We start from the raw sequence: 25566 nt of genomic DNA, 5'->3' as shown, positions 1-25566 counted from the left end.
CAGGCAACCTGATAATAATGCACAATATTATTTGCACAGTGGGGTGGTTCTTTATTTTATTTTTTTAAGTAATCTTTATTTTTTGAGCATATGAAAATTTTCCCCACACGATTTGTAATGTCTTATATAATGCTGGATAGCCATATATTATTTATTTTTAAATTGATTAAAACAAGTTTAAATGTATCCGTGTTGTGTGATCCTGTCTTCCCCGATCTTACTGCAATGTTATTTCAAGCGTCGGTGATCAGGCCTAGTCTCAGTCTTGCATATTCGACCCCTAATCTAGTCGGGACATCTCGCCCTCCTGACCGGATTTCTCATGTCGCGCTTATGTGTATTAGATACCATGTTCCCTCTCTCTATATAAACTTTTAGGAGTGCTTAAACTCACAAACCAACAGTGTGCTCTTCTCTTAAAAGCTACCAACAACTACAGTAGGCAAACTTATGCGAATTCAATAATTGTCAAGAAAACGTTTTGAAATGTTTTAGAACAATATATTTACTTCCATTAAATAAAACACAATAGTTTATTTTTGGGATGTTGAAAAACGAAACAAAAATTCGTACCAAATAGTATACACAGAGTAAAACCAAGTTCATTTCTCAGAAACATTTGCGTATTAATACCCAGGGTTGCTATTCTAGATCTATATTCACACAGACATTTATTAATAAATTTATAATATAACACACGACTGGTGCGTTTAGTATGTACATTCCCTTGTTCGCAAGCAAGACATAATTCCTGTACGTTTTTTCCACATGCTGTGTTAAACAGATTTTTTGAAAATGCTAAAGAGTCAGAGTTTTCGCCTCTACAAATCGGAGATGATAAGATATATATATAGCCTAGCCTATATACAACCATTCAGTCAATTAATGTCCAAAAAATTAAAATGTCAAAATAAACGAGGGTTTTTCTTAAATATTATTATAAGGTCTACACTGGCTAGCGTACACTTGCTAGCGCAAAGCACGATTCTTATTTGCTTCCGTTTCTGCTTGACATTCCATCACAGGATTTGTTTTTTCAGTGGTTTATTTTTGTAGTGCCCATTAAACAAAAAATGTAGTCTCTCGTTCCCGGGATTCGAGATTGTAAACTTTACAGTCGTCTCTTACACCGGTCTATCCACTGCGTACTGGCAAGCGCTAAGATTGGAGGCCGGGTTCTGCACACTTGCGTATCCAAAACTCGAGTGCTGCTTAGCTTTCAGTCTCAGACTGGCAAGACTGGAGTTACAAGTGTCCCGGTAAACATACGGAGGTGTCGGTGGGGCGTAAGGACACGCCGGCGTAGGAACTCCAGAATTTAGAGAGGGGTTGCTGAGGTTATTCAAGTTATTGAGGCTGTTTAAGCTTGATCCGGGTACCCCGGTGACAGCAGACGGAACCATACTGGAGGACATACTCATTGAAGAAATTGAGTTGGGTGGGGAGAACATGGTTTGAGACGACAGCGGATTTACGTTCATGGAATTGAAAAAGGGGAAGCTTTTGGTAGACAGAGATGCCGATGTGAGCCCCTTTGCAGCCCAGTTGTTGTACGTATAACTGGGATACATGTCATCGTATGGCTGCATAAGTCCATTAAATTGCGGGCCGAAACCGTTTTTACACAGCTCTGCCTGTTGGTTCCTCTCCCTTTTTCTCCATTTTGCCCGTCGGTTCTTGAACCACACCTGGAACAAATGTAGAAAACAATTTATATGAATAAATAAACAACATAATTAATACGTCTGACATAGGCCTACCTTCTCAGCTAATTTAGTTCAAACAGAATAAATTAAAGTGATGCATTACTGATCGGTGTGTTTTAAATGAGTGATATGAGCGACACTGTTCTGTTCCCTAATTGAGTTCCTTTCAATCATCCACCCAAATTCTGCTCTGATTCCACAGGAATCCCAATACACATCCAGTCGTATGGCGGTCATTGACCGCCTCGCTTCTCAAATGTGTATTCTCCTTAAACAGGCGGAGACACACTAACTCCAAGGACATAACACGAGAATGACATCCGCAAAATACCAGATTTACACCTCTTTTACAGGGACCGTGTGACTCCATTAGGATCTGTCATCGGTACGGCGTCGCTTGTGTTGATTACTAACAATTTCTATCACCCCTAATTAGCCCCACACCAAACAGCGATGATGTCCGATTTTCCGAAGTTATATTTGGCTTTGATTGAACCTTTATTAGCATCACGTAATTATAGCAAGTAGCCTACATTCTGTATACAATTACATAAGCTATCATAGGTTTATTTTATTTATTTATTTAACTGTGTAGTGTATATATATCTCAAAATATTAAAAAAATGTGCTGTCTGTGTGGGACTGTACAGTCCAACACCTTAAATAGCAAGATAATTTGGAGATACATTGTTTTTAGGAATTATAAATAAACCTAAAATAACCAACATTAACATGTATAAAGTTTTTAGAATTTGTTTAAATAAATAAAAACTCACGTGTGTACAAAATACAAGTTAAAACTTAAATAAAATAATATATAAATGTTTAAGTGTTATTAATAAAATTAAGTTTTAAACATACCCTGACTCTGGCCTCGGTTAAATTTGTCCAAACGGCGATTTCCTCTCTAGTGGACATATCCGGGTAGCGGTTCCGCTGAAAAGTGGCCTCCAGTTCTTGGAGCTGTTGGCTGGTAAAATGCGTTCGTTGCCGCCTCTGTCTCTTCTTTTTCGATGGGTCATCGGTCGAATCTTCATTTTTACTCTGTCCCTTTTCTTTCTCTGCAATGGAAGTTAAAACTTTATTATTCCAAAAATATTGTTCATAGTTTCAGACATTTGTGATAGCACAACATTTCTACAACTAACTAAATAATCAATAAAAACTATTTTTAAAAATATTTATGAGTTTAGGAAACTGTCGCCGGTGTGTAACGCTTCTCTGGTTCTCGATAATTCTCAAAATAATAACATCAACATTTATAAATTATATTTTCAATCGCTTTGAACACCAAAACAATTGAAAATATGAAAGACGGGACATAAGTGTTAGGGAATATATTGTTCTAGACAAAACACCATTGTCACAGTGTAAACATTTGTGTGAAGCCCACATTTTAGACACAAAAATTAAGTAAATAAAGTCCTGTCAAAGGACGTGACTTATGTTGCCCAATTCAATGGCCCCATGAAACCATCTGACTGCCATTTCGATGTGTTGGTATATTTGCATACCACAGACTGTAACTTCCCTTGCTTTCACATGGTAAAAAAATAGATGCAGTAGACCTTATGATCATGTAGATCACATCCAAAACACTCAAGTTAATCTATTCATAACCAGGGCTTACCTACGGACTCTGGACTGGAGGTGTCTGATAATGTGTGTACCTCCAGCCTGTGTTTCGAGTCCACAGACCGCTGGAGCGGCTGCAGACTAGAGGCCATCGTAAGCGTCGTTTGTTTACTCCCGGTTATGTGGTGATTGTGGTGATGGTGGTCCAAACTCAACGGATCCTTCATAGAGGTCATGGATATCGCAAGCGATTTACGCAAGCCTCGCAAACAACTTCCTCAGCGGAGATCACAAAAATGCAGGCATAAATTCAGACGGAAAAGAAATAAATAAAATAGACCAATTTGTCCAGTATAGGCAAACGTTGTCAGGGTTCACAAGAACTCTGTTCGTTTCTCAATTCAATCACGCAAAACAACACGCAAAAACGGCTTAAATCGTCTTAAAATAAACCCATCGCTAAAGAAAGTTTAAGTTTTTTTTTAGTTTCGGCTGTGAAAAAGATAACTCGATTTAATTCCGAGAGCTACAAGGAGAGCCAGAGTGACAGGGACAGGTATGTGATATTATATCTACTCGCATACACACACACCCCTGCACACTACAGCTCTCGCTCTTCATTTCAGCTGTCCTGCTACCCGTCCAACCAATGCACCCTGACGTCACACACGCCCTGCCCACAATTTGGCGGAACATTAGGCTCAATACATGACAGCTTTTTTGGCAAGCCGACTAAAAATTACAAAACGTCGACTGTGCAGTTTGAGGTATTTTTTTCTTTATCATAAAAGCATGTAAAGAGAGATTAACGATGCATATACTTGTCAAATATTTTTTATGAAGAAAAGGTAAAAAAGAAACAGAAGTCCGTAAAATATCCTTACAGTAGACTTTAAAACAAGGACATATTGTTTTCACAAATTGAAACAATAAAATCATGTAAAAAATAGAGACCGTACTCTTAATAGCGTTCTCAGAGATGAGAGTACAGTTCCACATTTGACATTTTAATTTGAATATTCAAATTATTTAAAAAGCTCTTACAAAATTGGTATGCTGTTATTTTTAGGCTACTATATATTTCTTCAAATAACAGCAAAATATTAATGATGTACCAAATCATTAGTAGCATACATAAAATATTTCTTCCCAATTTATTGTTGCTTATGTCATTAGACTGTAAGCACTTTGGCTAGTTATAGCCTATTTCCGAATCGGCCCGTCTTAATTATTTTATTTGATAAGACACTTTTTTCAATACACCATTAAGGATTTTATGTAATCCTAAATCCCAGCCGTCGGCCAAAAAAAAATTAAATTTCACAATTGCATAAATTGTTTCTTTAATTGAATGTTTAAGAATTCTTAGTGTTAAAAGGGTATGTTGCTTTTCTGGCTTTCTGGAATTCTGATGTTCATGTGCTATTTCAACAAATAACTAAAACTATGAAATTTGCTTAATTTGTGGATAAATAACGGTAAATGATCTACGGTTTATCTACGATTTTTCCGATTTTAGTTATAGCCTACATTAAAAATGCCCTTTTAATTAGCTGGCTACAATCCTTTTTACGCTTTCGCCTACACTTTCCTTCTATTCTGAATGAATACCAGACTTGAAATTACCCGTAAAATTAATTGAAACGCATTTATAGTTTATACTATAAATAAATAGTGTGAAAGAGACAAAGTGCGAAGAGAGCTGTCGGATGCCTTCACTCACACATTGGTTTATTACCGGCAAACAGTTCCATTGCTTGCTTTAATTTATTTTACCCATGGCATTGGGGATTAATAGCATAATTAAAAACCTCAAATCGAATGAGGATATATACACACATCTTTTAAATGAATTCGAAAGATAATAATATATATGAATCTATTTGCGGTTTAATTACACTTGCATTTAGTTAAGTTCATCTTTTGCGTCCATTGTGGGAACATGTATATCGCTATTTAGAATATTTTGATTTTGCCTAAGTCGCCCTTTTTAATTAATTCTAAATCGAAATGACTTAATATTTTAGTAATACAAATAATTATAATAATGCCTAACTCCATTTTAAGTAAAGATCCTAATCTTAAATTACCTCAAACCTTTATAAATTAGGAAAGGTCTTAAGTGCTTAATTATTAAACTTGAACATCAAAATTTCTGTATATTATTGTTCTGTATTTATTCTGGACCTTCAAAATGCTTCAGACCGCTCTCACTGCCTGCTGTGGATTACTGCCCATGGTGCACCACTGAGCCATTAATTACCAATTCAGTCAATATAAGGGAGACGACAAAGCCTTTTCCATAGGATTAAGAGGACATTAGATTCTTCCATTAGTATATTCCTCCTCACGAGGAGGCTTTCATTACACATTTACTTTTCCCCCGAGTCTATCTAACAAGCGCTGCATATATTACCGCGCATGAGACGCTTGTTGGTAGGCTAATCGAGTCATTCGAGTGTCTTTTCCCTCTTTGCTCTTTGCATTTTTATGCTCATTTTCTCCTTTATCTCTTATCTGCTGTAATGATGCGCCCGTTTTGGGTAGCAGCATTCATACCTTTAGTCGCATAGGCTCATGTGTCATTTGAACCTTCGTTTAGTAGCCTATTTACTAAGCTATTTGACGTAACAAGTGTTTTGTTTTTGTTTTCAGTAGGGGTTTAATTAGTCTAATGGAGATGCCAGATAATAGGATGATGGATTAGGTATCAATATGCCGTTTCTTAAACAGTTGTCTGTACACGTGCTCTTCCTACGAAAATAAGAGTTTGTCTCGGCGTCCTTTAATACTGAGTTACACTTTGAACTAGATTTGGTATGTATTTGTGACCATCTCAAAAAATGTCAACGCTATATCATGGCATTTCGTAGGTATTTAACGAGGTGGCTAATTCGTATTAATTCGTACGACAGGTCGCAAAGTAATCACTGTAAATTACATTAATGACAAGAACCTTGGAAATTTTAATAAGCATTATTTGTTTTAGAACGAATGCAGTATATTTGAGAGATCACAATCATGTTCCTAGGGTTAGACAGATCAAACAGATTATAAAACTAAGTCTCTGTATAGGAGCTGCTACGCAGCAGGAAGACGCTCCCATTTTATCATGTATGATCCTGTCCTACCACCAGATGTCCACCTTTGACTATAAACGTCTAACGGTTCTTCTTTCTCTATAACCAGTCTTAAGTCAAACACCAGAAGGTGTTTTGATCACGATTTACTTCTAACATATCTGTTTATTTCTAGTAGCTAATCACATCGTAGATTTCGATGAATGTGATTAAATGAGATCGAAAGAGGCACAAAAAAACTTCATTATTGAGCTTAGAAGTTGATTAAACTAACCTAAAACATTAATAAAGCCAGACCTTCTCTGGAGACCTAATAAGGAGGGGGTCCTTGTCATTCACCAAGTTCTTACCTAATTGAGCACACGTTGATGCAAGTTTGCGGCAGTGGGAGTCCATTTAACAGATTACAAGCGGAGCCCCTGCAGAAAAAAAGATAAATATTAACCAATGCATAAACATTTATGTTGTGTCAGGAATATTTATTTTAAAAATTGTGTTGATGTTGTCTTGTCAATCACTTCAAATAGGCCTATCTCAATAAAGGTCATGATCATGACCGACAGGACGGGCCACTCTCAATAAATAGTTCAGATTCATTGTTGTATATTGGATAGTTCCTGACTGTAATAGGATGTGCACATTTCTCATCGTTTGTTTTGAAATCCCCTAGCGCTTGCTCTAGTCCCTCCTAATTAAGACCCATGTCTCCAAACGCACATGAAAACAACGCACAAAGAGAAGACAATGCTGTGTTTATATCAGTGGGAGAAAGAGAGAGCAGTCTGAGCGCTAGAAGTTGAGTGATTCCGCGGTAAAATCAAGGGATTAGTGTCTGATTGAGATGTCTGTCGGTTGGATATTACAAAATTCATTATCGCAGCTCTATACTAACCCGATATGAAGTAACACAGATGGGCCTTTATTAGCCCAGGCTTCAGCTGTTTGCTTATGATAATTTTCGACGGAAATTTGCATGCAATCCTGCTGTTAACCGTTTTCCCTCTCCATTTTCTCTCTACGAATGCAACGCTTTACTTTAGCCCTCCCCGACCCCTTATATCACCTGCCTCGCATCTGTGCCTTTAGTCAAAGGCTTGAGACACTGGAAATTAAATTTGTGTATGTGTGCCCAGAAATCTTCAATTCGCGTGACTATTTTGAGAAAACTAGACAAACAACACAATGTTACAGCGTCAGTATGAAAAAGTGAATATAATTATTTGCTTTTAAAATAGGATGAGACATGACCAACTTTCATTTTTTTCCGCATCCTGTAACTTTCTGAATGTGATCAGGTTTTCAGTCAGTTGTTAACGGATTTATACAGTTCTGTATTGTTTAAATTATTCACACATTTTCAGTTAATTTTAAATAGTTTTTATAAGTAGGCTAAGGTAATTAAAGAAAAAAAAAAAACGTATGATGCGAAAACTATATTGCAGTATATACAACAGTGAACTGGACCATGAGTTAAATTAATGCAACCTCAATGCAAACGTTGCAAAAAAAAAAAAACGAAGGATGAAATTAAATTATTTGTACTTCTACGTGTATCTAGAAGTTTGTAATGTCTTTCTCAATTTTCTTCAATTAAATTAAACTATTGTTATACGGACTATTATTTATTTTATTTATTTATTTATCATTATTATTATTATTATTATATATGTATTATTATTATTATTATTGTTGTATGTTGTTAATATATTCCGTTTATTTCTTTCATTTTAAGTGTGTGATTATGTATTCCTGTCTTTAAAAAAATTACCGTGTTCATTGTTTATTACTACATTTAAATTAAATAGATTAAATACTTAATGAATTAATAGAGGTTTTTCATTTATTAAATGTTTACTAAATTTAAACGTAGCTGAATTAACAAACACCACGCAGCACAAAAAAATTCAATTACATTTATTGGTGTTTAATGAAAGTGTTTATATTTGTTTACAATAGTTAAACGTAGGACACGCGTTTCTTTTTTTAAACATTGTGTTTTCCTCAACTTGTATACGTACATTTCATAATCTAGAAATTTTCATTTAATTTTACCTGTTAATACAGAGATGTCAATTCAGAAATTTAATCCGTTTAAAAATGTTTCTGTTTTAAAAAGTGAGTATTTAATAAAACCAACCGAAGAGGCTATTTCAAGTGCTTATAGCAAATTTCGTTAGCATGATATATTTCTGCTGATGTTAAACAGTTAATTTTAATTACACGCCCAAATTATGAAGTTGTTTTTGTCCCATTTGATTCGCAGTGTTAACAATATATCATTTACAGCGGCGAAGCCAAGGTGAGACCTGCCAAAACATCACTTATCATGCCGCTCCATCTAACAACACTGAAGCTGAAGTTCACCCATGGCTTGCAACCCTGAAGTGGAACGAATTCCTTCACTTGCATTATCTCACATTCAAGATAGGGTGTCATGTGCACTTACCAGTGGTTGTTAAAAAGCGGCGTTTTTGCGGCCGTGCCCGTCTTGATTTCCTTTGTAAAAGATAAATTCCACACCTCCGAACAAGCTTATCTTTGCCCTTGGTCAAGTCCGGGTGGATAAACTGTTGCTACCAGGTCCAAAACGAACGCAACGTCTTCCAGCTCAATGAAAATGTTTGGGGTTATTGCAAAAACACGAAAACGGTCATGTGTTTACTTCAGCCTTGAATGTCATGAGTTACAATCTAGCAAGTTGCTTTAGCAGTTCATATTCTCTGCAGACGCTCCACGGCTACAACTTTTTCCTCACAAAGACGCAGAGAGTGGTGCATTCCCACCTCTGACTGGCTTTGACTGTCAGCGCGTGGGCGTGCGTGAGTTTGTGTGTATAAGCGCGTGCGTGTGCATGCGTGCCACAGTGGGTGTGTTTGTATGCACAAATGACACGTAGTGTGTGAAAGGGGTGAACTTTGTGATGCGAAACGTTTGTCTGTTCTTCGAGTTAGGCTAAAATAGATTTGGCAAATTAACCATTAAACCAAAACAGGTCAATTTAACGAAAAAAGGATCCTCCGGATGAATTAATTTCTGGATATAAATCAAATTAAGTTTTTTTTGTATAACTAGCTGTCATTAAACAATTTTAACGTGGTTAGTGTAATTAGAGGACATATTTAATGCGGCAACAAAGGCAGGCTAAATGCAAACTAAGAAATGCAAATAAAAAACTTAAATGCAAAAATACATTTTCAAAATTTTTCTTTACGATCTTTTAAAAGTTTTATTAAAGTTTACAAAAACTCTTCTTTTTTTCTTTTTCTAACGAAGTCATAATTGTATGCTTTTTCAGCTATAGGTAGGGTATAGAACGCACAGTATTGCATACCAACCCATATATTTAGTGTATTAGTTTTATACAAAAGTGAGAAGGTCTGTATAATGTAGAAATTGTATTTAGATATTGATACAACTGTTTGTTCTCTTCTGTATAAGTGTGTCGCGTGTTTAACTGTGTCGGACAGGTCCAGAAATGAAGTGAACAGCTGGCTTGGATGCAAATGATCTTTAAAGATCCGCGTGCACCGATTTCCATCCACGTCTCACTCGAGCAAAGGAGACCGGACGAAGGTTTCACGAGTCTAATCCGTTTTTTACATTGTGGGTCATACACCCATTAAGCGAGTAATTAATGCGCTCGGCCACGAGGGAATTCCCAAGCCTTTATTTTGCTGGAATACCCCTCTCACTCTGTCACAGCTTTAATAGGCCTGTGAGCCTAAAAATGACATGCGTGTTCAACTATCATTCTGCATGCAGACAGCTGTTATTATCTACTTACATCGCATACTAAAGAAAGATCTAAAATCTTTTTTGTTAATTTGCTATCCACATCTCTCAACTTATGAAAATTACAATTTTTGTATTAAAAGTACGTTTTTGGGACGGATTGATTACTATTTGAATTGCCACAATTCAACTACAAATTATGGTTAAACTATTGTAGGGACATTGTGATTTTTATGTTGTGTTTTGTTTTGTTACAAAATGGTTACTAAAATAAACCATGGTTAATTTTTCTAATAGTCAATCTCCATTTACTAAATGGATACTAAAATGTTTTCAGTATTTTTGTGTCTTTTTACAGTTGTTTTCTGGAATCGCTCAATAACGATCAATAAATATTAATAAGGAAAATAATTTCCTAACCACAACAGACTATTGTTTTTGTCCCAGAGGGAGACAAGAAAGCGTAGAAGAAAGCGTACTGTAGCAGCACCGTAAATCTGCTTTAGCACCTAATGTCCATTAGGTCCTATTCAGACCCAATGTCTTGCCGTCTTTTTCAGAATAGCGTTTTTTGTGAGAGATGCGTCCGTCATTCTTACCTTTCTCATGCAGCAGCTGAGCATTGCCTTCTCACTGCAAAGACTGCAAAGGAATGTCCAAAGTTAAGAAAAAGGGGTCGCTCGAAGATCTTCATGCCCTGGGGGCAGACCGCCGGCTTCTTTTCATTTCTGCCTCCTTATCGATTTGTTGTTGTCATCTTTTGCGTCGTAAAAGGGCATTTGAAAGAATGTCATACAGGGTTCTGATGTTCAGGCTGCAAAACTGTTTAAAGACCCCTCTACTGCAAGATGACAAGACAATGATGATCTTTTTTAAATTCCAAATATAATTTGCATAGACACCTGTCCACGTATTAAGGTTGTGACGTGTTAAATGTGATGTGAACATAGATGTACACGCTGCCGCCAATTAGCGTAAAATACAAAATAGAGAAAAATAAGTAAAGTAATTTTTCCCTTGTGTGCAGTTTTTTTGTTGCTGACTCTTACCTCTTATTGTTGTGTTCATTATACTATTTTTTTCCGTAACTGATAAAGTTAATTTTAGTAAGGATTGGCAGAATATTTTAATGGCCTATAATAATTCGACAAAAATAACAATGTCTTGGTTTTCAACACATTCCTCAAAATAATGCTATGACTAATATTGGGTTAGGACAGAAGGTGTGAAAGATCTATTTCTATTACAGTGTGGAGCCTCTGACATGCTGCTTAATTGTTTGAGTATAACAAATTATTTTTGCTTTGTTCCGTTTAGGGTGAACTGGGTTTCACAGCAGGAATCAATTAAACATGACTTAATATGTCGGGCTATGGGCACAAGAAATGTTTGTATGTTTCATTACAATGGCATTCAACACATTGGGTTTGCACAACCAGAGAACTGCTGAATTGTCAAATACAGTTTGACAGTTTATTAATGTCTCCCAGATTATAATAACAGTGTTGCAAAAAGATATGCTTAATATATTATGCCCAAAGAGTCACTGTAAACAGTGGCTGTCACACACTATACTGTGTTTCACAATGTTTTATGATCTTTTCAAAAAGTTTATTCACTGCTAATATGTTAGACCATACTAAGAGTTGTTTTATCAATTTGTTTATGATCTTATTTATTTACCATGACTTATTTTGTTAAAAAGGAAGAGTTCAAGGGGGGATGGAAAAGTGCAGATGAGGGAGGTAGACTAAAATAAGAGAACAGAGAGAGAGGTAGAGGAAATTAGAGACATCGACATAGAGAGAAAGTCAAAATCTGTGTATTTCTGTTTGCCAAGTTGATTTGTAAGCCTAGCTAATAGTCACAAGAGCCCTTGATTAGACTGATGGCAGTTTTGCTGGCAGCTTTTGCAATAGCTTAAAGGTATTCAAAATTATTCTCCACAATACACCACTTTCCGAGTGTGAAATGGTTCTGGAAAGCATATGATCCTATCACAGACATATGCAGTGTGGTTAACATTTTACTGTCATGACCAGGCCTATGAAAGACAAATATGGCAAGCAGTAGTCAGTACACACACACACACACACACAAACCCTAAAAAACTAAAGCGTATGTTTAAAAAACACTCAAATCTTTTTTACTGGCCTATATACTTCGGTTATTTTACTATGGTAGCAAAAAACTATGAGTAATGTAATGTAATGTGGTTTTTAATGTTAAATGATTTAATATCTTCTTGTTTAATGCCATGCATGATGCAGGATTGTTTCAGGTGAAAACCTATATGTTAACTAAATATTTTTAAAGTATGACTAGAAAATATAAATGTGAATACATGGTTTAAATTACTGTTGCAGGCGAACCAATAAACAACTGGAGTGAGCTCTCTGATCGCTGACAGGAGTGGTTAGCGGCGGTGATGCCCCTGGGCTGCCGGAGGGAAAATTGTCCAAGAATGAAATGGAGGTAATGAGACAAACATGATGGACGCCAGTGCCCGGTCATCAGCTGAAGAGATCAGATGGCTACTGAAGCATTGACAACCGCTGCTCAGGTGCTCCACAAACCTCAGCTTAGCATTTAATTAGTCCACTGTGACTGAGACAGAGACAAGAAAAAGAAAGGTCATATTATAAATCTTGAAAATGCAAGCTCTTTATTTTATTTTTTTATCCTTGATGCATTTATGTTAGTAATACAATAAGGTTGTATTAGTAATTATTAGTAAATGCATTAACTAACAATGAACTATATATTTTTTTATTAATGTCAATACAGTTACTCATGTTAGTTCATAATGCATTTATTAATGTTAACAAGGCTTGATTTTGCAAATGTATTAGTAAATGCTGAAATTACCATGAACAAAGATTGTTCACTGTTAGTCAATGCATTAGCTCAGCTTTGCTATTCGGCCGTGTGCTGATCTTGGGTGAGACATAGTGCGTGTCTTTTCGTAGGGGCTCTCTTAATCCAGTCCCTACGTGAAACTGTTGACATTTGTGCCTTTTTTCTTCATTATCTGTTTTTTTGCTGGATTAGCACCAAATCTCCCATGCAACACTTTCAGCATGCCACAAGTTTAACTTCATCAATAATGGATGAAGAGATTGTAATCTAAAAGCATAAAGGAACGGGCGGTGAGGGACAGGTGCTCCTCAGCGCAGTTTTTATTTCAAGTCTACCTCTAAATTGATGATAGCGACTACAATCATTTCTTCGGCCTTGGTAGTTTTTGCCGATCGATACTCGCAATATGGCAGTGGAAGTGACTGTGGACAGTGCAGTGGGTGGCAGGAGGGAAAGTGAGGTGTGTGTTCATGTGTGTGTTCATCTTTGTCAGTGTGTGTATCTTGCCTGTGTGTGCTGTACTGTTTCTCATTGATTGTGTTTACTCAAGCTTCTCATTGCTGCCTATTACTGGAGACAGGGAGACACGCCCTAGCTTGATGCAAGGATAAAAGGGATTAACACACACATAGGGAGCGAGAAACAGACAGAGAAAGAGAGATCAATCTTTCGCTCTGAAATAATGACACGTCAGTGATTTATGTCATTCTCAAGCATCAGAATATTTTGTGTAAAAATCGGTTTGGTGTCAGAAGCTAAATAAAGAGTAAAGAGATTGATGTTATGTTCATAATTGCTTATTTTATAGACGTAAAAAGAGAGAAACATAGGTAACAAAGAAACATAAAGGTCCAAAATTGTCAAGAATTTTCTCTCTGTGTCTCTTGCGCTTTTTCCCTCTGTCTCTAGTTTCCACAGACCTTTGGATAAACTCCTTAAGATATATTTCAGGTAGTTAGGGTCATAAGTTGAAATAATTTGGGAAACTTAAGACAATGATAACATTAGACTACATTTGGAGTTCAGTGCCATACATATCGGTATAATAAATAATAATGACATATGATTGACTATATATTTATTTTAAAGAAAGTGCCATTTAGTGTAATGGGTAGTGCAAGTTTGGTGCCCTAAAGTATTTCCTTGTGAAACATTTATTTTATGTTGTTTATATATATACAGTATATAAACTGGTGTGGAAAAAACTCTCTCATCTATACACACCCATACACACTTACATGCAAACGCAGTTTATATATACACAAGTACACACAAACTGTACACAGAAATATGGACAGTAGCACACAAATCTCATCCCATAATGTACAACCATTTTGTAATTTACCTCAAATTTGACCAAGTTTATGCAGTTGTCTTTGGACATGTGCCCGTGTGTATAAAGTGTCTCGCAATAAGGCACTCTAACTCTGAGCATTGTACAAATATGCATTAGTCACTAAGATTAGATGAGGTTGTGATGATTCCACAAGACTCCTGTACCTCAGCCATCAAAGCCACTTTACTGTGGATCAAAGCTTTTGTGCTTTTGTCTGTGCGTAGGTTTGTGTGTGTGTGTGACAGAGAGCCGAAGTCGTGTCCGTTTCAGCAGAGGCCAGGGTTAAGCATCATTCAGACTTTAATCTAGCATGGCCTGCTCTCCTGAGCCTGTTCATTGTTGGTATGATGTTTCACTTACAAACATCATCACAATGCGTTTGAAGTAACTAGCCCACTTATGCGCTTGTAGTTGAATTGTTTTCAGCTTTGCTTTATTGTGGAAAGATATTTCAATAACATTAACATTAAGGATGCCTGTGCATACTTTTAACAGTAATATTTTGCATGCCGGTTTTTCTATGGTTTAGCAAATATAATGTCTTAAAAAGAACTTTAAAAGATAATTGCCGCTTCAAGTTATCTCAGTGTCTTGGCTGTTTTGTTTTTTTAGGTTCAAAGCACAACAAAAATGAAAAGTCTGTCTTTCTCTATCAATCTCTCAAATTTAAGATAAGTGCACCAGGATCAACATTCACAAAGAGATTCACAAAGTCACTATAAATATCAGAACCTGAGAAGTTTTTCTTGGCAAAGTGTTGCTCACTAAAGATACACACGTATTGGCCGAATGCATTATGCTTAGCATGTTCCTGTCTAAGTTTAAACACTGGATAACTTATACGTCAGTACATCTCAATGGCACAGTAGGGGAGAATGCTGCAAACTTCAGCAACCTTTATCCCAAATTTATTTTGAGTTTTTGTTTTTTGCTTGATGTCTACAAGCTTGGTAATTGAGGAATGTTGCAGGGCTGAAGACGGACAGTTTAATTTATTTGGGCAATGGAAAAGATTTTTGGTTTAAGTTTGAGAACATTAAGTATCTTGAGCATGTAACCTTCACAATGGTAATTGTATTCCAAAATTCAGTCACCTGTAAATAATGTACTGTATAGATTTTCGGGTTTCATTTAACACATTACAAATAGGTTTCCTCAGGCTATTGTCATTGCTATAAAGGCCAGCAGCCATCATCAAAATATACTGATGTCACACCAGTGCCATTTAATGCATGGCAAATGCACTGCAGTTTTATAACTGTAATGCACGGACAGCGACAGGCATCATAAATTTTGTTTGATCGTTCGTGATTTGTTGAGCGCTACATAGTTCTGCATAAATGCCTAATGGGCCAAGCTTAAGCGTTATTATAATTTACTTTGATGGCAGAGGCTGACATCGTAAATTTTGCTTAAAATAAAACGTTTCCAAGAGGTTTTGATGGCACTTTGCTCTTTGGCATGGCAAGTAACAACCCATGGCATATCCAAACATCAGAGGGGATTTCCGAAGCTGAAATACAAACTGTACCCCTGAATTCATCCATAGGAGTAAGTTCTTATGGGACTTTTAATGGGGACATGTTGCAATAATTTTTTTAAGATGTAAAATAAATCTTTTGTGTCCCCAGAATACTCATGTGAAGTTTTAACTCAAAATACCATATAGATAATTTATTATAACATTTTAAAATTGACCCTTTGTAGGTGTGAACAAAAATGTGCCGTTTTGGGTGTGTCCTTTAAAATGCAAATGAGCGAATGAAGTGCAAACACTGATTACAATGATGTTAGTTTGATGCAATTCAAACTCAATTGTGGTGTCAATTATTTTTTCTCTCCCTCTTTCTCTCTGCACTAAATGGCAGTGGTTGGAAAGTGCAGATTAAGGGGCGGTTTTATTATAATAAGAGCTCCTTATGACATCAAATTTCAATGACCTATTTTTTCACATTTGCAGAGAATGGTTCACCAAAACTAAGTTACAGGGTTGTTCTTTTTCACAGTTTCTGGGTTGATAGAAACACTGGGGACCCAATCATAGCACTTAAACATGGAAAAAGTAAGATTTTCATGCCATGGCCCCAGTGGCGGCGTTTCACGAAAACCTAGGGTATGGCAAAAATTCTTAGTACAAGAAGGCCATTCAAATAACGAATCTATGAAACCACATTATATCCATATGTGTACATACTCCACCAACCTGTATAAAATCATACTATGATTGCACGGATGTACACTTACTGACAACAATACGGATACGGAAGCAATACAAATGAAAAACAAAAATAGAAATCATGGTTGTTTAAAATGCTTTTCAAATGTTGTCATTCTTAACTAAGTGCAACTCCAGCAACAGATAAACTAAAACAAGATAATATCAAAACATACTGTAACATCCCTTCACAAATCTTGTCATGACAGCCGCCAATAAACACTTCCAAAAACACAATAAAGACTTTTAATGATGTGATAGAGCACACGTAGTTAACCCAGCCAGCTAACCAACTAAAACACTAAATAAAAACTTATTAAAACAGGGCTAAATGCAAAAACAAGTCTTACCTTTTGTCGTCGTGCAGTTTTTATTCCACAAGTCGCCATATTCAAAAACGCGCGCAAATAATTAATACAATTCACTTTGACTGCGCTACAATTTCCCAGTGTAAGAGAACATGTTTATTTATCCACAGAGAACAAATAATTTTACTTCTGGAATAATGTATGCAATATGCATTGCGCGAGTGTGGGGGAGAACCGTGAGTCTGTTTGAATGTTAAAACAAAAAAAGGAGTTTACTTGCGAAAATAAAGATTATAACAAAAGCGGTCATCATGAAACCTCCTGCACAATTCAAGCTGCGCTGCAAGAATGACAGGTTGATGACATCAAAGTACCGCGAGGGTGAGGCGAGAAATCATCGGAAGAGTTTGCTTTCAAACCGCTCGCGCGGCACGTTGATGTCATCCACATGTCGGTTCCTGTATTATAGCATGAAGTTGAGCACACGCGTAAATTATCCATATTAGTGATGTACCAATTTTCTGATATGTTCTACTGAAAATATTTAACATTATTTTTAATGAGCTTCATTATAGCCTGTTGATTTCTGGTGTTTTGTCTAACTGCTAGGGTATGGCAACTGCCATACCCTGCCATACGCAAACACCGCCCCTGCATGGCCCCTTTAACTCTAGTGGTATTTCTTAAAGCTGGAAATGGCAACATAACGTGTTATATTTAAATAAAGGAGGTTGACATTTGTACAGGCTTTCTGTAGTACCACGGTCAGTTTTACATAAATGCTTTTTACAAAATCACGTTTTCTTTTATGTGCGTGAACTGCAAACATCAGCTGTTAACAATGTAATCTCATATTGAGACTGTGTATTGTCATGGTCAATCATCAATCTGTCATTTTTGATCTTTCGAGCAATACTCGTGAATTGGACATTCTGTAAATAAAGGGCACTACTGCTAAGTTCAAAGCCACATCTGCTGTTTCCTAAGTGGACTTAGATCCTGCAGAGAGAACTTTGGCAAGCACAGCTTCTCTTGGGTGGCAATATGGTGCTCAAGGCTACTGCACTGTTTTTCCTATGTGTGGCAATATCTTAATGTTCATTGTCAGAAAACATAACTTATAGGAACTGTTCTGCTTCTGTCTTTGCCCCTCAAAGATAATTCAAAGTGTTTGGTAGCACACATACAACATATTTCTATTTTATTTGTGCCAAGCCAAGCTGAAGTGCTAAAGTTAAAAGGGCAAAGTCAGTTCAATTGTGTTTTTCTAATATTACGTGTGTGCTTATATATATACGTAGCAGTAATTTCCCACTGCGTGTTTGCAATGATCACCTCAAAGATGTAGTTTCTATAGCAAAAATTCAGCTTCATCAAGTTACTTTTGGAATGAACTCTCTTTTTAAGGTCAGATTGTGTAGATAATGACTTCATTTTGCATGTCTGGATGAAGGTGAAAGGTTTTGGCTCGGATCACAGTCACCCCAGTGGGACTTTTTCCTGTGTGTCCGTTCTGTTATGTGATGAATATGTCCCTGACAAGAGAGAGACTTCATTATTGTCATTATTTGTTCTTATTGGTTTGCATTCTTGCAGCATGAGTCTATGCAGCAGTCAGGCCTTTGAAATCACCTTGTGTATCTTGACAGAGTTATCTGGACTCTTGCAGTGAGGGGTATTTGAAAGGAGGATGCTCTCTGATATTTCTGGCCTCGTCTCACTGTGCTTATGTTGCAGATGAATGGCTCTTTACTGAGTTTAAGGCCAAATTTCACCCGGCCTTCGGCTAGTAATTAAAATGTCTGTCCAAGTTTGTTCTCAATGCACGTTGCTGTTTGTTCTGCTTGGAGTTAACTCTGAAAGAAGTCTATAAGTGCCCTTTACATAACAAAAATAATGTATTGCAAATTAAAGACATATTATGTTGTAATCAGATCATATTTCTTCTTGTATATGTAGTTGAATGTGTGTGTGTGTGTGTGTGTGTTTGATCTAGCTTTCCTATACACTAGTTGCGGTGGATGTGATTATTTGCAAATGAAAGCTATGAGGGATGATCATTCAGTGCTTTTTTATTGTTGTACTGTCTTATGTTCTCTGATTTTCTAGGGTTAGTTAAACCCTAAGCCTAACCTATTTCTGATTACTGAAATGTTTTGAAAGACACATTTTTGAGGGATTGACACCAAGATTACTGTACAACCCAGACAGTGCATTTATTCCTTAAAGCTTCAGTTTCCACAAAGTAAGTACGATGTGTATCCAGATATGGTCCATGTTCCACATACATGTACATAAATTACCAGGACCAGATGGAATCTGTGAATTTTTTGCTATTTCTGAAGAAAATTTTGTATACTGCAGTTTATTTTTAGACAATCGTGTAAGTAAAGCATTTAGCAATTACTAATGACTATTAAATAAGGGATCAATACTTACTTACCCCAAACATAGGTATGCTATTCCTTACTGATTAATTAATCACTTTTCTTTATTAGTTATCAGTAATGGCTACAGTGTTAATGCTGCACCAAAAATTTGTTCTGATTTAGTTACTGTGTAACTACCTATTAAAGGGGACATTTCACAAGACTTTTTTTAAGATGGTTAATAAAACTTTGGGGTCTCCAGAGTACACGTGTGAAGTTTTAGCTCAAAATACCACATAGATCATTTATTATATCATGGTAAAATTGCCACTTTGTAAGTGTGCGCAAAAATGTGCAGTTTTATGTGTGTCCTTTTTAAATGCAAATTAGTTGATCTCATTGGATAGTGCAGATTAAGGGGCGGTATTATCCCCTTCTGACATCAAAGGGGAGCCAAATTTCAATGATCTATTTTTCACATGCTTGCAGAGAATAGTTTACAAAAACTAAGTTATTGGGTTTTTCTTTTTCACATTGTCTAGGTTTATTGAAGCACTGGGGACCCAATTATAGCACTTAAACTTGGAAAAAGTCTGATTTTAGATGATATATCCACTTTAAGGGACAGTTCACCCAAAAATAAAAATTCTGTCATTAATAACTCAACCTCATGTTGTTTAAAACCTGTATAGGTTTCTTTATTCTATTTAACGCAATAGAAGAAGATAAATGACAGGAAAAATTAGGTAGTCAATGTGTACTGTCAGTCAACTGTGTGGTTATGGCATTTTTGGATAAACTATATATATTCTAGCATATGCTTCTTAATTTAGCATGTATGAAGATAATTTTATAATTTTATAACACACAGAAAATGTTCCTTTGCCTTGGCAATGTAAGGACTCTTTTTAACCATGCCAATAAAGCCATTTGATTCTCGACAGTACCACAGGCCTCATGACACAGGCCTGGATTTAAAATCTCTCAGGTTGGCTGTGTTTTTTGGTGCTGGACAACCCCTGACCCCTGTCCTAGTGGTTGATTACTGAAGAATGGCGGACAGTTGTGACACCAGCCGGCAGGTCACTTTGGAGGCCTGAACCAGCTGCCTCAGCATAGTTTTATTCTGAGTAAATATCAATCTATCCAATGTTTCCTGTCCTTCTTTGAATCTGAGAAAATGATCATCACCAGTCAGCTAAAACATAATTTGTTAAAAACAAATACTTTCTGAGATGCATTTTATCTTTATAAATTAAAAATAATTTCATTTAGATTTGTCAAGTGCAAGCAATTAGAAATAACTCATCCAAAATATTGGAAGTTGCTTAGGAAAGTACAATTGTTTTGCATTGATCTAATCAAAGTTAAAGTCCTTGGAAGCTTGGTTCTTTGAAGCATTCGTTTCTGTCTGCTTTGTTGTTCCACTTCATCTTCTGCTCAGACACTGCGAGCACCCCTGCTGACCCAAGAAACGGGCAGGACAGTAATGGCGCCATGGCAACATGCTGATGACATGGGGGGGCTAGACTGGTATTTTTTGGACATACTGCTTTCTTCCGTTCTCTTTGCTGTCCTCTTTCTCCCATGCGATTCACCCCTAAAGTGCTTTACAAGGTGTGAAGAGCCTAACCACAACAATTGAAATCTGAGATAAACGGTCAGCTGTAGTAATCAATCATCCTTCAATCAATCATTGTCGCTCCTGCTGTTCAGAAAGCCCTGCCAGCCAGCCACTAAGAATGTTGGGTAATGAGGGCTGGAATCGTCCTGACATCTCAGCATCCTTGAGGGCTTGAAAATACTGTAGGCTAGTAACTTTCAACGAACAGCAAGATAGGAGCATTTGTGTTGCACAGTTGGTAGGCCATCTTCAAAAATGCTGGGGTGTTTCAACCAATGGTTGGGTCAAATGTGGACAAACCCAATCGTTGGGTTTTAATTAATCTATGCTGGGTGGTTTCAAACCATGGTTTGGTCAAATTTGGACGAACCAGTGTTGGGTCAAAAAGGGACAAACCCTTGGGTTAAATTAACACAGATGTTTATGTTTGACTCAACAATGGGTTAAAACAACCCAGCATTTTGGGTTGAACCAAACCAGCATTAGTTAAAATTACAACCCAACGGGATAGGTTTGTCCATTTTCGACGCAAGGCTGGGTTGAAGATAACACAGCATTTTTATATTGTACCCACTGGTTTAAATTAATCTATGCTGGGTTCTTTCAAACCATGGTTGGGTCAAATATTTACATTTTCTAGAATAATTTAAACCAATGGTTGGGTTTGTCCACATTTTACCCAATCATGGGTTAAGACAACCCAGCATAGATAACCTTAAACTCAAAGGTTTAGTGAAATATGATGCATTTTAATGTATACTGTAGGACCTTGAATAAACTGTAAACCGCTTTGGATAAAGTGTCAACCAAATGCATAAATAAGAGACGCATTTTTGAAATATGAGCACTGAATGGAACAGAATAGTTTGGTATAATGGATTATTTTTTCTTAAGATTTCATATGCGTTGTGCTAGGGGTGTAAAAATGAGTGCTGCTTTATAAGAATGTAAAATGACTCATGATTATTTTTTTCCTGCAAACTCTGTAAACCTTTACTTCTGAATAATAATTAGACTAAAGAATTTTACCTCACTTGATTTAAACGGTCAAACAGAGGGAGGAGAGACTCATACTTCATCTGCTCTAAAACACAAAATATAGATTGTATATATAAAGGGTTAAGTCATTGAATGACTTAAATTTTTCAAGAGGGTAGGAATTGTGTAAAAAGAATCTTAAGCTGAAATTTGGAGGAGTGACCTATGGAAAGTGGTTTTATTTCCAATACCCTGGAAATGTAGAAAAATCACAAAACATTTCTGAATCACATCCAAAAAAGCGTTGAAGTCTTGTGTGCCGAGTTTAATTTGTGGTGTGGTTGGTGATTGTAAGAAATCTCTGTGCCTGCAGACAAGCAGATAGTTTTGAAAAGGACACCACATGAAATGAACAGTAATCCTTAGTGCTGGAAAATAGTCCACACAGCAAATGGGAATGCCATCAGAAATTTCAAACTCATTTATTATTTATCGTGTCCCTATGATGACTTGAGTATAGGCAATGCAGGAACGAAATGTTGGAAATGGAAGTATATCACAAGAGATTAAATTCTCTGCTGTCAGGATCAGTCAAGTATAAATACAAGGTTTCACAAATATATATGTCTAGTATAATTTTAAAATTGATAAGCGTTGCTATTGTACGAAAGCTTTACCTCATGCATTTACTTTCAGTAATAATATAAATATAAAATCTTTATTTAAGATATAAGTAACTTATTTAAATACCTTAATTATTGAAAAAGTCATTGTTTAAGCAAGTGCGGTTCCTTTTGGTGTTACAAAGAAATTACACACTTCATCTTTAATATTTAGAAACATGTCAAACAGTTTTTTTTCAGAAGGATTCCTATGACGTTCGCCAGTTACCCATTTGGAGGCTGAAACAACACTGTAGTCTCCAGTTTTTAGGATTCTAGTTTTGGAAGCTTCCACTCCATTTAGATCTCTTACTGGTTTGGAAACCAACCCTTGTGGTTTTGACGGCCTGCTTGTCTGGGATGCTGTTTTCCCAGCGTTTAGAGCATCCCTAGTTTATGAGGCCATGTCACATTTTTATTTTTTGGTATGACTGCCTTTGATATCGTGGTAGCCTTGAAGGTTCTGGTGAACCATCACAAGGATTCTGTCTGTCTGGTTCCTTTTTACGGACCTGTGGTATTCATCACTCTTAGTTTTTCTGAACGCTTTCTGCCAGCTATTCCAGATTACTCCTTCAAGGAATGTGCTGTCCTCCACTCTTTCTTTCCATGTCTTCTAGTCTGTGGCAAGACAGCACGTACTTTTATTAAACTTCAGACGTTCATTCTTTTTATTAAATTAAAATGTGACTGGAAATAACCTTCTCTTATCTGTCATTTTTTTTATTCCGCCGTTTATTCTCCTCTCCGAGCTGTCTGCTCTAAAAGGTACATGGGACGCGTTTCAAGGAACACATTTGATTACCAGTCATTTGGTTCTCTGGAACCTATTAAGAAAGTATATGAGGTGTGTTCCCACACAGTGTGATTTGTAGTAGGATCTTTAACCCCTAACTAGTATCAAGGCTTTGGTGGATGCAGTGCCCTGACAGAAAAGTGATAGCTTGAATTGTTCATGTTAATGTTATTGTTTTTGGCTTCAAACTGTTTCCTCCCTCTTCACGTTGATAGTCTTATACTCTCTAGCTTTGAGATTCACTGCAAAACTGCTACAAGCAGACGATAAGCATTGGAGTAGTATCCTCTACCCAACACAAGAATATCTGTTAAGCGGTCTCCTTGAAATTCATTAACTCAGGGCTTACGGCCAAACACATTACAAAGATGTTGAAAAGCTACAGTCATGAAAATTACTTGAGAAGTAAATGATACCTCATGTTAAGGAGGGGCCTACAGACCCAAAGAGTTACACCAAGATACACAGAGCTTTGGATCAGTAGGAGATGTGTGTATTGTGACAGGCGACTGCTTTGTCTGCATAAACAGAGGCTGGGCTTGCGGGTAGAAGAGCTTTGGGTCCAGTCAAGTGTTGACACCTCCAGCTGTCTGTGGCGTGGAGGAGAGATCAGACACCGCGGAGAAAGATACCAGCAGGGCAGGGGGCCTGAAAACATGAGATGGATACCTTATTCTCACTCACATTTTTCCAACTTTCTCTCATTTCCAACTTTCTCATTTGACCCTCTTCTACATGCTTCATCTTCACCCATTATCTACCATCTCTGCCAAATCAAACTGTGGAGGTCAGAGAGGTACTGGCAGTCTCTCCTCCTCCTCTTTTCTCTTTTTAAGCTTCAGTAGCTGATGATCGTCCCCTCTTTCCTCCTCCACTTCATTTCTGAGTGCTTCTTGCTGCTCTTAGCTGCTCTGACAGCTTTAGGGAAGTTATAAAAAGTGTTGATTGTGTGGAAAGGGAAAACGAGTGATGGTGTGGCTGAACACCTTGGCCAAAGAATATTTTAGAGTCTGCTTTTTATTATTTTCCATATAAGCCGCTCAACATCCTTGAAAACTTTTATGAAGAAGTCTGTCTGTTTTGATTTTACTGCATTCAACAAGCTGGTTGATACTACATTTGAGTTTTACAGAAAAGAGGAGAACTTTATAAAAATGTTTGTCTATATAAGTCACACAGATCTTTTTATATCTGCTATGGTGTGCGTGAAATCACTAACTGTAAGTTACAAGACGATTTCATCAGTTGTCATTCACGCCGCGACATCTTGTGCAGCCGTGCTCCTCGCTGAACACTGCCAAAGTAAATCGGCCAAAACTGAGCATATAAAACATAAAAGAGCAGAACGTTTCACCCATAAATTTGCTGTTGAAAGATGCCAGCTTTTCAAATTGTTCCTCAGTCTGTTAGTGGACAGAATTGCCAGACGGCTCAATCAGAAACGCTCATACGCAATTAATTTGTAGAGCGTCTGCAAAAGTGCAGTGAAGGCAGTTTGCCGGCTACGCGAGAGAGTGCTGTGGCAATTTTAAACTTGAGATGTCTGTAATCTTAGCCCACAGCCTGTGCTCTGCAGACCAGAAGCTTTCGTCATTTCGAATTAGCCTGCGTGTCTTGCCAGGAAACATTTTCGTTTTCTCGTGAAGAGGTGCTTGTACATTATTGTGTTATCTTTGATAATACACAATGTTTAGAAATTAAAATGTCAGTGTTATATGCTGTAAGCCCTTTGACTTTTTACTGTAAACCTATTTTGTGTGTGTGTGTGTAAACATTCCTGCCCCTGAGGGAATACAAGAAAATTTTTAACTTTTACATTTCAATACTTGGTAACCATAATTTTCCTCTCTAGTGGAATGAACAGCCACCCTCCATCCGAGTTGCAGAGGCCACCACAACTGGAAACACACTTGTTCCGCATTCACCTGACTATCCCCAACTGTAAAAAACAACGTTTTATGTTGTTCACTTTTCCTACCTATAACCTCTACTTATAAACATGGCTTTATAAACACTCTATAGTTATCACCGTGCCAAACCGCTCTTGTTGTGTAACCACATTCCGTGCCGATTCAACCAAGCTGGTACGAATATAATTTCATTTTCCACTGTGAGGCTGATAATAGCGGAATTTGGAATTTAATACAAACACGTTAGTCATTGCCTTGTAAATAAAAAGGTTTAGAGACGCTATGCTATGTAGTTAACGAACGTGTTATGCTGGTTGATTATTTTGTTATGACTTTTTGCTTTTAGGACTACTCTTACTTGATCCGTGTTCATTTCACGCAAAAACAACCAATACCAGCTACAGAGAGAAACTAGC

At 36.8% G+C, this 25566-nt stretch overlaps 1 protein-coding gene and 1 long non-coding RNA gene across 3 annotated transcripts in view; one reads left to right on the top strand and one right to left on the bottom strand.

The window, feature by feature from the left end:
- LOC135751978 (uncharacterized) overlaps positions 1-25566 on the top strand; it is a 111684-nt gene that overhangs the window by 6569 nt on the left and 79549 nt on the right. The window contains exon 2 of the long non-coding RNA XR_010533090.1: positions 12460-12656. This is a non-coding gene — a long non-coding RNA (uncharacterized lncRNA). The remainder of the gene's footprint in view (positions 1-12459; positions 12657-25566) is intronic.
- pitx2 (paired-like homeodomain 2) lies at positions 515-9161 on the bottom strand. 2 transcript variants are annotated; one of them, XM_065272687.1, is made up of 4 exons: positions 8808-9161; positions 6712-6780; positions 2568-2767; positions 515-1688 (listed from the first exon to the last, which is right to left on the bottom strand). In XM_065272687.1, the coding sequence occupies exons 2-4, from the start codon at positions 6755-6757 to the stop codon at positions 1125-1127; spliced, it is 810 nt and encodes a 269-aa protein (XP_065128759.1). In that variant the 5' UTR covers positions 6758-6780; positions 8808-9161; the 3' UTR covers positions 515-1124. The 2 variants fall into 2 exon arrangements, with proteins under 2 accessions (XP_065128759.1, XP_065128750.1); XM_065272678.1 differs by lacking the exons at positions 6712-6780; positions 8808-9161 and adding an exon at positions 3337-3903.

This window comes from Paramisgurnus dabryanus, chromosome 16 (assembly GCF_030506205.2).
Source record: "Paramisgurnus dabryanus chromosome 16, PD_genome_1.1, whole genome shotgun sequence".
Lineage (NCBI taxonomy): Eukaryota > Metazoa > Chordata > Actinopteri > Cypriniformes > Cobitidae > Paramisgurnus > Paramisgurnus dabryanus.
Note: the sequence above shows the minus strand (reverse complement) of the source record. Positions and strands in the feature narration are given on the sequence as shown.

What these genes read in the sequence shown, in the direction of transcription:
- pitx2 (XM_065272678.1), bottom strand. Translation starts at nt 3,517, where the DNA reads ATGACCTCTATGAAGGATCCGTTGAGTTTGGACCACCATCACCACAAT. An exon ending in CTCCAGTCCAGAGTCCGTAG is followed by an intron (nt 2,768 to 3,336) that starts GTAAGCCCTGGT and finishes CTTCCATTGCAG; the next exon opens with AGAAAGAAAAGGGACAGAGT. An exon ending in TAACCGAGGCCAGAGTCAGG is followed by an intron (nt 1,689 to 2,567) that starts GTATGTTTAAAA and finishes CATTTGTTCCAG; the next exon opens with GTGTGGTTCAAGAACCGACG.